We start from the raw sequence: 12,443 nt of genomic DNA, 5'->3' as shown, positions 1-12,443 counted from the left end.
TAATTTTCATACATTGCTTCTAATATAATAGTATAGTCGAACTTGTGTGTGTGAGATAAATTCAAAATCCAAAGTCACTGGAAAAAAGTTCGAATTATCCAAAATTCAAATTATCCAATCAATCTATTCCGGATCCGTAAACTGGCTACAAATTGTAACTTAATCATCAACATTCACATAGGATAACGATTATCAATTATTAAAATGTTATCATCAATTATGAAACAGTTTTCCAAATTTTAATAATTTGTATAATTATAACATATATAATTAATCTTAGCTGCTACATTATTCCACTGTTCTGGAATCAGCATCACTGCAGAATTTCTTGACCGTGCTCAAATCATGATTTTCGGAAACAGTTCATATGTGTGTGTGATCATCCGTTATGAAACTGTTTCCCAAATATTTCTTACCATTCTTATGCTATCAAGGAAATATACTTTCATTAACGTATTACAGTCTGAACTTTCCGAGATACTTTCTATAGTCTTAATGACGCCAAAAATATTCAGATTTGGAATGGTACACCTTGATGCATAGGTTGAACAACATAATCGGTATCAAGCAGGACCATCTTAAGAGCATCATCGGCCCGAGCAAAGTGATTTTTCTGAAACCCCTACCCCTGCCCTCCAATTTACATGCATAAGCTCGAAAAATTTTAACTTGATTTCATTTTCATAAGGCTCCGTCTGCACTTAAGGCCTCCGTGCGGTGCCCGGGTAGGCCCATGAGTTAAGACGACACTGGTATCAAGTGCTACACATCTCGATGCACTCCAGTTGAACAATGTTAAAGTGAGCATTAAATTATCAAAGAGAGCAGAGAAAAACAGAATTTTCAAACTTATATTTGTTTTTGAAAATTTGTTGTTTAACAACTTGGTGAAATAAAACAGTCTGACTTGTAGAACTTTTCCAAACTAAATTTGCTAATACAAAAATCTAATTTTTTTTGTCTCCAACTTCGAATTATCCAAAACAATTGAAAATATTTCTAATTAAACAAGAAATTTTAACACCAAGTTAAATAGAAAATTCAAGGGGAGTTCACAAAATTTCGAATTATCCAAAATTGGAATTAACCAAGTTCTACAGTATTTGCCTTGACTTTCAGTGTAATTCTGTGTTCGCTACTGCATTTCTTATATATCTATCTATTCTATTTTTTTAGGAGGACGAGCCAAAAACTCGGACACCGAACGCTCTAATTCTCGTTCTCCAGTGTTAAGGGTTCGCACATCCAATTTCCGAAGATCCAAGAGGAAAACGAAAGACAAGCTGTCTAGTGCAGCTGATAGAGACCGAAGTTCATCAAGAACCGCAACAGAAAACTCTGATATGAAAGAAAGTTTCACTAATAAGATTCTGCTAGATGACGTACGTAATACAAGATTCCACTTGAAATTTTTGTTGCGTTAGAAGCCATTTGTTGTTAATGACGATCATTAAGCTTTTTTTCTTCTCCTTTTGTAAAATTATTTCACTTCGTGCACCAGTTAACATTTGAAAAAAAAAATTGAAATATCCACGTCAATGACAAACATGTGTGTTTGTCGGCTGGCTCAAAACAGAATTATTACTTCCAATTATTTGCAAAATTAAAGTACTTTTTTTCTCTATTTGATATCAGTTTGGTTCATTTTTCTAATGGCTACTGTTTGAGTTAAGTATATCGTTAATGCTGATAATGATTTATTTATATTACGGAAAATAAAATACAAAACTTGTATAACTGAATAATTTTTTTTAATAAAAAAAATGAAATTACAGTATATATATATCGAGTACGTACGTGTGAGGTGAGAAAGGAGGTATTCAGACGTTTATTCAGTTGATTAGTTTTTATTGGAAACTCTTGAATACCTCAGAAATGAATTGGAGTATTGAAAGCTAAGTAAGAGTAAAATTTACCAACAAAAAATATATTTAGTTAAAAACTCAATGGGAAATTTCGAATGGCTCATACAGGGTTTTCAAAAAATGCATGCAAACTATTAAGATTCTCGTATAAACGGGAGGTTGGTGGACCTAGGTGGCAGTCTAAGATCGCCAGAGCGATGGGCGAGCTTGTCCATTGGCCAAAACTGCCTTTCGTTTAGTGGACTTCTGTCGGTGAATCCGTTCATTAAAACTGAAAATTTCTAATTTGATTAAATTGAATTTAGTGTTTTTAAATGTAAAGGTGATATTGAATATGTTGAAGAACAACTGATGTTTAATATTAGTTGAAGAAAAGTTTTTGATTGTTTTTAAATTTTAATATCTGTTAATTAAAAAATCAGTAACATTTTATTTTAAATTTCAAAACTGTTTATATTTGGCTTATGCATGTGAGAATGGTACTATATTTTTATAAGATGAGCTAGAATTTTTTCTTTGTTCGGGACGTGTGAATGTTTCTTTGCCTAGAGGGTCAGGTGCTCTTGCACCGGCCCTGTGGATACTGCTTTGTTCCTGATAGAACCTTGATTACGAAAGCTGTTTGAACAGCTTTAGAGAACGAATCGAAATACGATATCGTTCTTATTTCAGGTGTGCGAAAGAAAGTATTATTCAAGTTAATTAAAATATTCTAAAAACAAACTATGGCATAATCAACGTGGATTAATTACGGAGCTGTAAAGATGATATTACTAAAAATATAACCTTAAATTTTGATATAAATCCACCAGCTGTTAATAATTTAGACTGCTACACACAGGTTTTCCGAAAGAGTTGCAAACAATTTGAAAGTTGGTGTACAAAAACCTTTGTGAAACTTTTTGTCCGAAGTTAAATAAGTTATGAAGTTAAGAAGTTCATATCCTTGTCAATACATTTCTACATGCTTCATTCATGGCGTAGTAGCGGTTGATTTGAACCAAATACTCAGTGTCATCTTTATGCACGGGGCAACCTGGGCCGTGCTCAAGTGCCTCAAGTTCAGAGAAGGTGGGGGGGGGGGGCTCATGATAATGAGATCTGGTTACAATTTTTCAGAGTAATTATACAAATTTCTAGCCGGGGGGGGGGGGCAGAAAAATCACTTTGTTCGAGGGCCTATGATGTTATTTAGACGACCCTGCTAGACCTGTTTTAGATGTTAGAAGTGACATTAGCAAAAGCATGATGATGAAAGGCTTCTTGAGATAGATGAGAAGGTGACCATAGTCCTTATGACATTATCTATAATGGGATCTAAAAAAATCCCAGTGTTTGGTGTGGCAAAGGAGAGAGGCCATCTTATTGAACAACAGAGTCCGATTTGCCAACCGGGGAAGTGGTGATACAAGCATGCAAAAATGTATAATGACCAATGAGGGGAAGCACAGATTACTGGAAAATTACGTCTAAATCGATTATAGTTACAGAATGAAAATAGGCCTCACGTGTCTAGGCATGTGACTGCACTTACAGTCAGTTCAACAGATAAGAAGATCCAATAAAAAGGGAAAAATTGAATTTTAGGACTTTCTTATCTTGGAACGAAATGTGAAACGATTTCTGAGTAAATTAATTTTGAAAATGTATACATCATTTTTCCGAGCACCCTGTATAACTGATTGCGAGCACAATATTAATATTTATTAGTAGATCCGAAGTTTTTTTCGTCTATTTTAGAGCTATATCATACTGTACTCGTGACATTTCGAATACATGTAAACATACAACATTCTTAAAAGTTACACCGAATTGTTTTCAACTTAAATTTGGATTTTCGCATCGCATGTTTATAAGTCCATTATCGTACGCTACTTCACCCTTTGATACTCACAAGATCCATAATTCATTTTACAAGATTCTTAAAAATGTTCGATATGCGCGCATAAAAAAAACAGGATCTTATCTATTTCAAATATAAAATACAGGAAAATATAATAACCACTCTTACGAATTTATGAAGCAGTTTTAAACCAGGAAGAAACTATATCTTCTTGATTTAAGTTATACTCGTATGTGTGCAAACACAAATAAAAAAATTAAAAAAAAACAGAAATGGGCATTAACCAGACTCGATGCAATATCGTAAATAACAAAATACTAATATGCACATAAATACGTTTCTCCCTTTGTTGGAAAAAACATATACTTCGAAAACGAGAAGCATTTATCAGACACAATTGCTTTACCTTGAGTTTTTATTTCCTCCGTTACATATATGTATAATAGATATTATTTCTGAAAGGTACAGAAAGCTCAACGCATTTAAATACATTTAATGACAACGTAATGGAAATCGTATGTCCAATATGAAGTTATTCCGTCTCATGTTCAACGTGTTTTAATTGGGTTAATTTCTTATTGTATTTCTTGTTAGGCTACGGATGTCCCATCTGATTACTGTAGGGTGAATCTCCCAGATTTATCATCTGCGGTCCTCTTGTCGAATAGTGAAGAAACAGTTGGTCAAGTTATCTTCAACTTATTAGAGAAACGTGGTCTGCCAGAAATGGCTGTTGAAGCACATCTGAAAGACTCAAATAAGGTACGATTATGTCTAAATTGTAGAAAAAAAACAACTCTTTCTAAATTTATTTAAAATTAATGCATTTGATCAACGATATAATTAAGATCATCTGAAACGTTCATCAGACACTTTCTGTAGGGAATTACTGCTATAGTTTTTATTGCGAATTTCGTTGTTTAAAATTATCGCGTATTTCCTAGTTCAAGTTTAATCTGTTAATCAGTTATTATCCGGCGCAATAAACTTTTTGTTCTTTTAAATGCCATATTATTGCAGTTGATTCCGTTTGGAGCGTTTACAAAAAACCATCGTGAAAAAGCGTTGTAAGCGGGAAAACGCTTTAAACGGGAAATCTCGATGAATATTAGAGGTGGAGTAGTAAAAATGAGTCGTGCTAAGCAGGAAAACGTTCTTACGTAGTGCGAACATTATAAGCGGGATCCATTATAGTACACAGTATAAGAAATTTTATCATGATATTCATGTCGAAACTATTCATGTCTGAAGATGTTTTCTTATAATGTCTAATGCATTTCTACATTTCTTAATTTCTTAATATACTACAACGTTAATGTATAAAAAAATTCAAAAAATGAGGTTATGTTTTTAAACCTGTTCCAACTTTGAGTGAGAAGTAATCGAAAACCACCTCAGAGTTCATAAACAAAACATTTGAAAGTATCGAAACGAGAAGTTGTTGATGCATGCTATCTGGAAATGGCATTTGAACATTTGAATGTATTATGTCAGTGTATGGAAGTCTGTAGTGAAATTTAACGGGAGAAAACGTGATTTTTTTCTACAGGAAATGGCACTTTATTTGCCGTAATACTTGCATACAGTCAGGTGCCCATACTTGGGACGATTTGAGGCCTTTTTTTCAATGTGTTGGCAGCCCTGACAGTTGTTGCTGATTACGTTTAAAGAAAGTCATCACGTTCGTTTGTCGTTGCGTTAACATTTCATGATAGTTTCAGTAGTGTAGAAAGTGTTTCGGTTGAGCGAGAGAGAAAAAGATTTTCCTTTGTTTTCCCGAAAATCGGTAAGTTTTTTTTTAATGAACTACTAAGGTTTAAACCCCATTTACGTTCAGAGACATGGGGGTTTCATGATTTAGGGCAATGTTAGGTTAAATATTTTCCCTATAAAATGCCGGTTCAATCTTTTTTTTGTTTTCTCGCTATTATTGTTAGTTACAGCCCGGCTCAAGTAGAAAAAAAACTAAGTTTGTATAAACTTGGAACACTGTTACACGTTAGACAGGCACATTACATAGATTTACAAATTAATTACATGGGAATGATCATAGACGCTAGTTCAGATGGGCAGCTGTTCACAATGCATTTTATGGGATAGTGAACAGCTATACCTTACATGGGTAAAACATATTTGTTCTCATTTCCTGATGTTGATAACATTGATGAAGTTTCAATAAATTAGATAAAGAGAATTGTGAGAAATCTCGTAGCGTCGTCCGAGATTGCAACACTTGTCGTCGAGTTTTTTAAAAATTTCAATGTTTTGTTCTCTGTTAGTTCGTGTCAGCCCACACACACACACACACAAGTCACTACATGCATAAACGTTTTTCTAGTTTTTCAAATTTTTCTACTTCAAAAGTTTATTTGTTCCTTTTTTTGAATGTGGGCTGTGATGTGTGATATTTTCTCGCCAGAGTTACTCTGTGACTTTGTCGTAAAAGTTGTGACGCTATTTTTGATGAATATTGTCGTGGGACTTCTTTCTAAAAAGATTCAACCGGTCCCAAATTAAAATTAAGGCACTTAAACATGAAATAACACACAAAAGCTGGATTGTCCCAAGTTTGGGTACCCATGCTTGACTTGGGACAAACTTCATTTTATTTAATTTTTTAGGTACTAAATGCACACCCAAAATTTTGAAATTATCAGTACGAAGGCCTAGACAACCTTCGGAATGTAGGTTTTTTTTTAAATTTTAACGCGTCGTTGGGGGGTTGATTTTTTTGTGCAAAGTTCAAAATTGTCCCAAGTATGGGCACTTGACTGTATCGAAATTTCGTTCAAGTCGAAATTGATACTATACGATAACTAGCTTTGGCGAACATGAGAAGAAAGTAATGCTTGTTAAACCAGACAAAAAAAAGATGCATTTCCGTAAAATATATCACTGAAAGCAAAAACTCATATTATATACAACTTTTCATATTGTAAAACTTTACCTAAGAATTTCTAAATGTCACCACCAAGCGAAGTTTTTCGGAGAATATCTCCATGGAAACAAATTAAAATTTTCGAATTCCTGACTTTATTTACGTAGGAAAGCAAAGTAATGTATACTTAACGATATAGCCCAGGATCGTTTCACACCTCGATTAAGAGCTGTATTCGCAAATATAAAAATATTGAATGTTGGGTAATGTAAAATTTAGCGATTATAAGGTGAAGTGAGTCAGAATATATATAAAAAATTATGCTTAGAAAATATATGATAAAAATAAATGAATTGAAAATAATTTCATTCATGACATGGTAATTAAATTAATTATAATAGCCGTTACACACTTTACGTTCTTTATTTCTGGTTTTAATTTGTTATGTGACAAAAATAAAAAGTCTATGCATGTAACACATGTAGTTTTGTTTGCTTGTAAGTGACTGATAAATCTAACGACATTTTACACAAGTCTGGAAATAAAAATATAATAAATTATGATTTTATTTTCATCCTTTAAAATATTAAAACGTCTTTAGTCTAAATGAGAAAAAAATTTTTATTCTGAAACAAAATTTTTTGAATGATCTAAAGAAACGAGTAAAATTGATTTGCTCACGCTAATTATTGTAAAATAAACATTCCAGAATAAATAAACTAAACAAAAGTGATTGTTAGCAAACTAATTGTAATATATTGTTTAAAAAAAAAAGCGCACTCTAAAACTACATGGCTTAAAACAATTAGGGGAAAATGTAGTTTTTATTTTATTGAGAGATTTTTAAACATTTAATTGATAAAATATTGAAAAAGACCATTGTTAGATATTCACAAACACTTGTGTTACAACAGAGTTGTGTCAACTAAATTTTAATGAACACAAATATATAATACATATTTCTTGATTATTTTGAGCAGTGTGTACAGTATACTATGAGCATATCTACCTTATTTATTGAATAAATATGAGTGTAATCTTGGATGTTACGAAATAATTGTACTTTTAAATTTTTATGATCTTTTCATATTCTTTTTGCTTAAGGTTTTTAATGATTTTAAATGGTTTATATAGTGATTCTTTTTCAAGTTAAGACCTGAAGCACACATATGTGTAAATAATTCAAATGGTCCTAGTAAAGTTATCGACCCCATTAATTAATCAGTTTTTTTTCTTTTTAAATTTTGACATACAATAAACACAAACCAATAAAAAAAAATTTTTTTTAATAGCCAGGGTGAAGAGAGGATAAGGTATATATGCAGTTCCCATGAACAATATTCCGCTAACTTAAATAATGATTTAACTAATCCGTATTACTTATAATTTAGACATGTATTTTTTCACCAATTTTTCTGGAACATAAAATATTTGATTTGCTAACCCACAGAAAAATTAATAAAATAATGACTGAAATTAATGAAAACTAATGAGACGTCACTCGTTTTCGTTCCCTTAGGAAATTCCTCTGGACAAGAAATTTTCATTTTTCGGAGGTCAAGAAATAATGGTTAGAGGCACAACCCTAATCCGATTAGAGTTGCCATTTAAGAAAGAAATAGCTGTAAAATGTAGTCCAAAGAAACGGTGCTTTGATGTTTTGGAACCAGTGCTACGAAGATATGGACTAGATGTATGGAATGTCAACTTGCAGTACGTAAGTAAACTATATCTTTTACAAAGTTAAAATACCAAATAAAAACGAATAACGCACAGAAAATAATTTTACAACACTTGAATTATTTCATGGTTTATCAATACTTAATTATTGATTATAAATTTAATGAGAACATAAAAACTTATCAGAAATTCATTTTCGCTTGGATATGATTGTACATGGTGTTGACCGACTATAGATCATCTTTGTAAACTAAGTATTGCGATAAAACTCTCACATACCCTACTGGGTTATACAGGGTGTAACTTATGGTCGGAACTGTAAGGGGTGATAAAACTTGCCAAAACAAACAACATTCACATACAATGTGGGAACGTAAGGCAAGCGGCGAGGGGGTGCTTTCCGTGGAGTGGAGGAAATTTCGCCTTTTGTAGAACCCATCATTCAGCTGCTATTCGTCGGCAGAGATGCAGCAATATTCGAAATAACGTGTAGAAATCAGATACACCATATATGTTGCAAGGGGTTGCATAGTAATTGAAATAAAATAACTTTTATACGGACACCCTGTCTTCAAAAACCTAATTAGAAAGTTGTCGCCCTGTCTTTTCTGAGGCCAACAAAAGGAATTCCATGTTTCTAGGTACAATATTCACTGACATATTTGAATTCAAAGAATTGATAAAAGTTGGGGAAAAAGAGCAAAAACTAAGGGACAACGCTTCTTTCAGTTATTTCAAGCTGGTCTCTCCAATTTTTGAACTCAAATATCTCAGTGAATATTGCATTTAGAACCATGAATTATTTTTGCTAACCTCAGAAGAGATAGGCAACAATTTTTTCTGATTGAGATTTTTTGGACAGGTGTCCATATAAAAATTTAGATTTTTTTTATGTTGTGACGCACTGTATTTTCATTCTCGAATCTGGTACAAGGTGATTTCTGAACACATTTTGAGCGTTTTTTAAACTGGAACAATGACTCTACAACGAATGATTGATGAGATGAAGGCCTCATTAGGACTCACAGGACACTCTGTGTACTACTCCTTTTTTGTTGTACTCCTCAATGGTTTACTTGAAGTTTCACAGAGGTTTCCCAAATTTTCTGATCTCAAACCCTAAAAGAATTTTGCAAAAGACGAACAAACATTAAAGTAAAAGGGTTACTATCGTGATTTACATGGTGTCAACTAAGACATCTGTCGGAATTTTATATCAAAGAAATGAAATACATGTAACCAATTCTTGAGCACATACTTGACAAGAAATTTTTTTTTATGAAAAAGTGTTCTCGATGATTTTCAATATATATATATATTTGAGAGTAATATATAATCTGGAAATTTTTACTAATATATACTGTTTTTAATTTACTAATATCATATATATGCGATGTATAGATGTTCAAGTTATTTTTTAAAACATTTTTCAGGGTAACACGGACGTTCCTGTTAATCTAAACGGCCCTATATGTGCTGCAGATAAATGCAAGATAATTGTTCGCAAAAATGATCTTGCAAAAGGTACTGATCAGAATTGTATACTCGCATTTCATCATTGCACCATTTCTCGGAATAAAATTTAACTTTCACGAAAAAAATACTCGTTTCCATAAACAAATATTTATTCGAAAATAGTTGTTCAGTATTCAGAAACTATTCAAAATAATTGAAATAAAATTCATTTACTCGATATCTGATAGTAATTAAGCAATTTTCATTAATATTTTGAGGCTTTTCTTTCGCAAAACTCTCGTATGTATTGCATTTGCGTAAGTCGCAGCCTTCTAAAGCTGTTGTTTTTTTCCTTAAAATCATGTACAGCAAAGCTTATTTTGAGGAATATGGTACTGCGGTGAGAGAGAAAAAAAAGTTATTATTTATGTATATATAAGAGAGTTTCAACGTAAATTGGAAAATTTTATTGTGAGGTAGCTTAATTTTATTTTAATATTTTGGATATTTTACTTTGATGATGAAAACAACAAAGTGTTAGTAATTAATATGAAAAAATATAAATATCGCATTTCCTTTATATTATTCATCAAATGGAAACGATAAAAGAAAAATTGAATAGCGACTTCTGTCGGGAAATATATAAAAACTTGGCTGTTAATGATGAAATCTGATGCGTAGAATATTGTAATTTAATGCTTGCTTATTAACTTCGCTTTGAAATGATTATGGTATAAAAATTAAAATAAATTGTGCAAAAAGTACCCCAAATTTAAATTCGATATATTGCGAACTAACATTTTCTTCTCGCTATTTCAGTAATAGAATCTTTTCGAGAAATTGTTTCCAGCTTCAAAAAAAAAAAGATTCTATAATTTAGTAAATGCCAGACAAAAATCACAAGACCACCCTGATGCTCATTTAATTTATACAAAACACGTAAATTTAGAAAGAAAACGAATTTAAGTACTTATATTATAATAAATATCAATTGTGATTTATTATCATTATATCAACGAAATACAGGGTGGGCAAAAAGTCCATAGAAACTTTAAAAATGAATAAAAACCGGAAAAAAACCGAAATAAAAAATGGTTAGCAGGGTTGGCATCGGCAGGTCACGGGAATTCTTTGAAGACAGGGAAAACCCTCAAAAAGTTTTCGCATATGACTATATCGATTTTGTTTACGATTATTTCGATGATTTTCACTGTTTATCTTTAAGAAAAATCAATGAGGAAATATATTTCACATTCAAAACTTCCCGAGTGATTAGGAAAGAATTGTGTCAATATTTTAGAATTTGAGTACTAGTTTATTTTGTATTAATACAAAAAAAAAAAAAAACCCAGAATTACGCCGTTGAATTATGAGTCAAATTTTCATGATGAGTAACCATTAAGACAGTTGAGTTGCTTATTATATTAGAATGGTTGTCAGAATTTTTTTTTCTGTTGATAGGCTTGAGATGCCACCATTCAGATTTCCGTACTTTATTGATAATGTCAAATAGGCAAGGAAATGTTATGGCCGAGGTCACTAAGTACACAATACTTGGTATTTGAAACTTTCATTGGACAGAATAAGATTCAGCTCGATATATGACATTGATAACTTTAATTTAAAGATACATCAACGTGGCTCCATTTCCACTTACTGAGTGGTAAAGAATTCTCAAAACATATTATTTTATGCTCGGTTTAAAAGAAAAAATCATAGGAAGTTTCTTTGCCAAATTTCAAGAATTCTGAAAGTTTTAATATTTTTGCTTTACTTTTTCTTTTTCTGTCGTGAAATCAATATCTGAAGTGAAAAAAAAAATAACATTTTGATTCCTACGATATACTTTTGGGATTTAAATTTGAAAATATTTTACGAAATAGTTTTCTCCTGAATTTCAGAAACTTTTCCAAGTTTAAAAAAAAAAATTGTTTTGATTCTATATTTACAACTCAACCGAGCTTCAATTCGGAGGAATCTCGCGAAAAATTCTTTCCCATCATTCCTCAACAGAAGCGGCAGATAAATTTTTCATCAGTCTTGTGAATTTCTTTATTAAAATGTACTCTTATTCTTAACTATTATGGACCTATTCCTAGTTCTCCAGTTACCATACGTGTTTTCACATCAAAATCGAGTAGGAAAATTATTTCATGGCAAGGTATTTTAGAACGAATATTCAAATAAAACATCTATATTTGAAGACCGAGAAGAAATAAAGATATTGAATTCTAGAAGTAATTCATTCTGAAAGCTAACAACTCAGCTGTTACTTATTCTTGAAGTAGTCAAACTGTATGAATAAATACAGTATTTCGTTTGCACACTTATAAAAAAAATATATTTACGAATTTTCGTATCAGATATTCTGAAATACAAGTAATATGAACACTATATTTTAGGATCCTTTTTTTTAGAGGCAAAGTCTCAGACAAATTTAAGAATTGAAGTACCCAAGCCGAAAGGTAATTCCGAAAGAAATGTTGCCAGTTTAGTATTTGACGAGCTCATTAAAGGAAGAGGAATGCATATTTTTGATGATTATGGAATAGTTGATCTTGAAAATAACAAACAAGTAAGTTAATGTGGTTTATATTAAGTCCAGCTATTTGAAGATGAATCGAAACGGTGAATATTTCAGTCAACGCCGCTTATTAGAATCACGGATAATATTATTTTTGGGTATTGTTATCACTTAAGCAAATAACAGAACAAACCAATA

The 12,443-nt window shown here is 31.7% G+C and overlaps 1 protein-coding gene across 7 annotated transcripts in view; it reads left to right on the top strand.

The window, feature by feature from the left end:
- LOC149085499 (regulator of G protein signaling loco-like) overlaps nucleotides 1-12,443 on the top strand; it is a 45,772-nt gene that overhangs the window by 24,944 nt on the left and 8,385 nt on the right. For 4 of the 7 annotated variants that reach the window (XM_089233529.1, XM_089233531.1, XM_089233533.1 and 1 more), the window contains 5 exons: nucleotides 1,177-1,382; nucleotides 4,303-4,470; nucleotides 8,106-8,303; nucleotides 9,700-9,790; nucleotides 12,124-12,296. In XM_089233529.1, the coding sequence (XP_089089655.1) occupies nucleotides 1,177-1,382; nucleotides 4,303-4,470; nucleotides 8,106-8,303; nucleotides 9,700-9,790; nucleotides 12,124-12,296 (836 nt within the window). The remainder of the gene's footprint in view (nucleotides 1-1,176; nucleotides 1,383-4,302; nucleotides 4,471-8,105; nucleotides 8,304-9,699; nucleotides 9,791-12,123; nucleotides 12,297-12,443) is intronic. The other 3 variants (XM_089233534.1, XM_089233535.1, XM_089233536.1) reach the window with 1 other exon arrangement.

The sequence above is a fragment of the Pholcus phalangioides genome, unplaced genomic scaffold, assembly GCF_987345545.1.
Source record: "Pholcus phalangioides strain wild (caught in Gottingen) unplaced genomic scaffold, Ppha-v1.0 ptg000007l_1, whole genome shotgun sequence".
NCBI classification, from domain to species: Eukaryota; Metazoa; Arthropoda; class Arachnida; order Araneae; family Pholcidae; genus Pholcus; species Pholcus phalangioides.
Note: the sequence above shows the minus strand (reverse complement) of the source record. Positions and strands in the feature narration are given on the sequence as shown.